Source organism: Primulina tabacum, chromosome 8 (assembly GCF_025594145.1).
Source record: "Primulina tabacum isolate GXHZ01 chromosome 8, ASM2559414v2, whole genome shotgun sequence".
NCBI lineage: Eukaryota > Viridiplantae > Streptophyta > Magnoliopsida > Lamiales > Gesneriaceae > Primulina > Primulina tabacum.
Window position 1 is genome coordinate 3836443 of NC_134557.1, and position 3459 is coordinate 3839901.

At 40.5% G+C, this 3459-nt stretch overlaps 1 protein-coding gene across 3 annotated transcripts; it reads left to right on the forward strand.

Moving 5' to 3' along the window:
- Positions 1 to 3459, forward strand: LOC142553075 (glutamate receptor 2.8-like). Of its 3 annotated transcripts, XM_075663071.1 has the most exons (6): positions 1 to 389; positions 600 to 1930; positions 2033 to 2333; positions 2419 to 2819; positions 2903 to 3002; positions 3093 to 3459. In XM_075663071.1, the coding sequence occupies exons 1-6, from the start codon at positions 128 to 130 to the stop codon at positions 3335 to 3337; spliced, it is 2640 nt and encodes an 879-aa protein (XP_075519186.1). In that variant the 5' UTR covers positions 1 to 127; the 3' UTR covers positions 3338 to 3459. The 3 variants fall into 3 exon arrangements, with proteins under 3 accessions (XP_075519186.1, XP_075519184.1, XP_075519185.1); XM_075663069.1 differs by having other exon boundaries at positions 2903 to 3459; XM_075663070.1 differs by having other exon boundaries at positions 2033 to 2291; positions 2903 to 3459.

Sequence of the window (3459 nt, forward strand, 5' to 3'; positions counted from 1 at the left end):
TTAACAACCTACTAAATTGTATCAACTTCTATCGTATTCGGTTCCTGATTATAAGTAGCAATCTTTGTGGGATTTCTCGCGGCCTCGTATAATACACTTAGTCGTACGTTTTCGAGATTTTGTATGAATGGGTTCGTTGTTGCTTCCATTAATGTTAGTTATTCTTGTCATGCTACCTCTTCGTGCTGCACGAAGTTCCAGTAACAGCGGCGCAGTTGATTTTCAAGTCGGTGTTATTCTTGATTCTAATTCTCCCGTGGGACGTATAGGTAGGAGCTGCCTATCCATGGCTTTTGCAGACTTTTATTCGGTTCATAAAGACTATAAAACTAGGCTGGTTCTCCATTTCAGAGATTCAAATGAAAGTGTCGTTGGTGCAGCTGCTGCTGGTAAGTTTTTATAACCAACCCGATTTTTTTGAGTCATCATTTTAGAATACATCTCGAATATGTTGTTCTAGGAATGACTGGTGTGGCTTGTTTTCTCGGATCTCAACTCAACGATCATATATATGGTTACAAACAATTTCGCTCATTTAGAACAAATCTAAGTATCTAACTAATGCGTTTCTCTATTTTTATGCGATATTCCCTTCTCAGCTCTCGATCTTCTGCAACATGTTAGTGTGGATGCCATTATTGGTCCTCAAAAATCGGCACAGGTCAACTTTGTGATGAATCTTGGAGAAAGAGCCCATGTACCCCTCATTTCTTTTTCTGCAACGAGCCCTTCTCTTGTTCCGCGAGCTCCTTTTTTGGTTCAGACATCACAAAGCGATGCTTATCAAGTCCAGGCTATTGCTTCGATCATTGAGGCCTTTAAATGGAACCAAGTTGTCGTTATTAATGAAGACACGGATTATGGTAATGACATTGTCCCTCATCTGTCCAATGCTTTAAACGATGTCAATGCTCGAATTTTATATCGAAGCGTGGTTCCAGAATCAGCGTCCGATGATTTCATTAGCGAAGAACTGTACAAAATGATGGGTATGCATACTCGAGTGTTCGTGGTGCACGCGTCTCAGCCACTTGGAATAAGGCTGTTTCTAAAGTTAAGAGAATTAGGAATGATCAGTCCTGGATATGCTTGGATTATCACAAGTGGGCTAACGGAATTATTTCATATGATGGATTTCGAAGTTGTTGATTCCATGCAAGGGTTTCTTGGGGTTAAACCTTTAGTCCCCAACTCTAAAGAGCTGCGATCTTTTTCTAATAGATGGATCAGGACGTTTCGAGAAAATTCGGATTTGAAAGTAACTGAGACAAGTATATTTGGTCTTTGGGCATATGATACTTTGTGGGCTCTTGCTACGGCAGCGGAAAGCGTTGGAAGCACTAAACAAAATCTGGTCAAGAACAAAAAGCATGAAAATGCTGCTAATCCTTTTGCTTTCGAAAGTTCCAATACGGGGCCTAAACTTCTCGAAGCATTGTTAGAAACAAGGTTTACTGGTCTTGCTGGAGTGTTTAAGCTCTTACAGTCACAGTTGGAACCGACACCGTATCAGATAGTTAATTTTGATGGAAATCATGGGAGACGGGTGGCCACCTGGAGACCTTATGTTGGAAATCATAAGAAAGGAAACTTGAATAAAACCAATTCTAACTTTACTTCAAAGGTAAAGTTCAGGAATATCACATGGCCAGGGAATTTAACGGTTGCTCCGAAGGGAAGGCAAATCCCGGTAAGTGGTAAACACCTGCGAGTCGAGGTGCCACAAAAACCAGGTTTTAACGAATTCTTGAGAGTGGAAATCGATCCTACAACTAAAGCAGTGCAAGTTAGCGGATACCATAAACAGGTGTTTGAATCTGTTATTGCTGCATATGCTGTAATTCCCCGATATGTCCCCTATCCATTCTTGAATGCAGATAATTCAACAGCCGGGAATTATGACGATCTCGTGTATCAAGTATATTTACAGGTGATTTTTGTCCTAAACTTTGAGTTTTCTACTAAGAATTGTAATTATTGTACTCAAGGTTTCGTTTCTTCTTTGTTTTTTTCTTTTTTCCGGGGTTGATAGGAAAAATTCGACGCTGCCTTGGGGGATATTACAATTACTTATAACCGATCATTATATGCAGCATTCACCCTGCCATATGCAGAAGGAGGAGTGAATTGTGTAGTCCCGATTATGTACGAAGATCAGAATAACGAGTTTACCATTTTTAAGCTTCTGAGTAAACAATTGTGGATAACCGCTGCTGTCTTTTATCTTTCTAATGCTCTGGCCATTTGGATCCTTGGAAGCAGGATTGCCTCTTACGCCAGGGAATCACCTGGTCAGCATCCTGGCATGATTTGCAACTTCCCATTTTTTCCTGGTGAAATATTTCCGTCTTTTTTAACGTTGTACTAGGTCTAATTTCTCAATTCTTTCACGTGATGATGGGTTTATTGCGAATGTAGGACAAGGACTCGATGCCAATTTACTTTGTCTGATTTTGGTGGCATGGTCTTCTGTATCGAGCCTGCTGAGCTCGACTTTTACCGCCAGATTATCATCAACACTCGTCACACAGAGGCTTCGACCTACAGTGCCAGATGTGAATCAACTTATAGCGAAGGGATACCCTGTTGGTTGCCAAGAAGGGTCGTTTGTGTTTGGTTTGTTGAAAAATTTAGGATTCCACGAATCAAATATAAGGAATTATAGTTCTATAGATGACGTTAATTTATCATTGGGAAGTAAAAATCGAAGCATGTCAGCATATTGTGATGTTGTGCCCTACATTAGGTTCTTGTTGTTGAAATACTGTGGCAGATACATGACGATTGAGCCAACTTATCGAACCGAAGGCTTCGGTTTTGTAAGCATCTGTGGCTCAAGAAGATTCGTTTACAGTTTGCATCAACATATTGTTCACATCTTGTTTTTGTTTGTCATGGGCAGGCGTTTCCCATTGGTTCCCCCTTAGTTTCTGATATCTCGCGTGCCATAATTCAGTTGACAGAAAATGGGACCATTCGGGATATCGAGAAAAACTTGACTGGTAATGCAAGATGTTCTGATCCAGATACTAGCCCCGGCGCCCCAACTGCAATCACAGCGAGAACCTTTGCGGTGCCTTTTGTTTTCTCAGGTTTTGTTACATTGGCATGCCTGCTAGTTTCAGAACTCGTGGAACTACAACATAAGAAGGGAGTATGCTTCAGAAGATGTCGGGTTTTAAGGCTAATGTCAACTCAAGAATTCATGCATTTCGCAGTGCATGCTCTGAAGCGAAGCAACTCTAAACTTGTTCCAATACTGCAAAATCAAGAGGTTGCACTCCAAGTGGTTAATGAAGATGGTGTTTGTGCCATAAAAAGTTCTGCTCATCCATAATCTTCACCATTTTCTTGTATTACTCAAAAGAAAGTTTCCTTTTGCTAATGCACAAAGAAATTGAAGGAAACAACAATAATCGTGTACTGGAACTAGCTTTTATTCCTGAAACTATGAAACAT

Bases quoted from the DNA above. Each gene is read 5' to 3' on its own strand.
- LOC142553075 (XM_075663069.1), top strand. From the start codon at position 128: ATGGGTTCGTTGTTGCTTCCATTAATGTTAGTTATTCTTGTCATGCTA. The intron at 1,931-2,032 runs GTGATTTTTGTC...CGGGGTTGATAG, and splicing joins TGTATCAAGTATATTTACAG to GAAAAATTCGACGCTGCCTT. The intron at 2,820-2,902 runs GTAAGCATCTGT...TGTCATGGGCAG, and splicing joins GAACCGAAGGCTTCGGTTTT to GCGTTTCCCATTGGTTCCCC.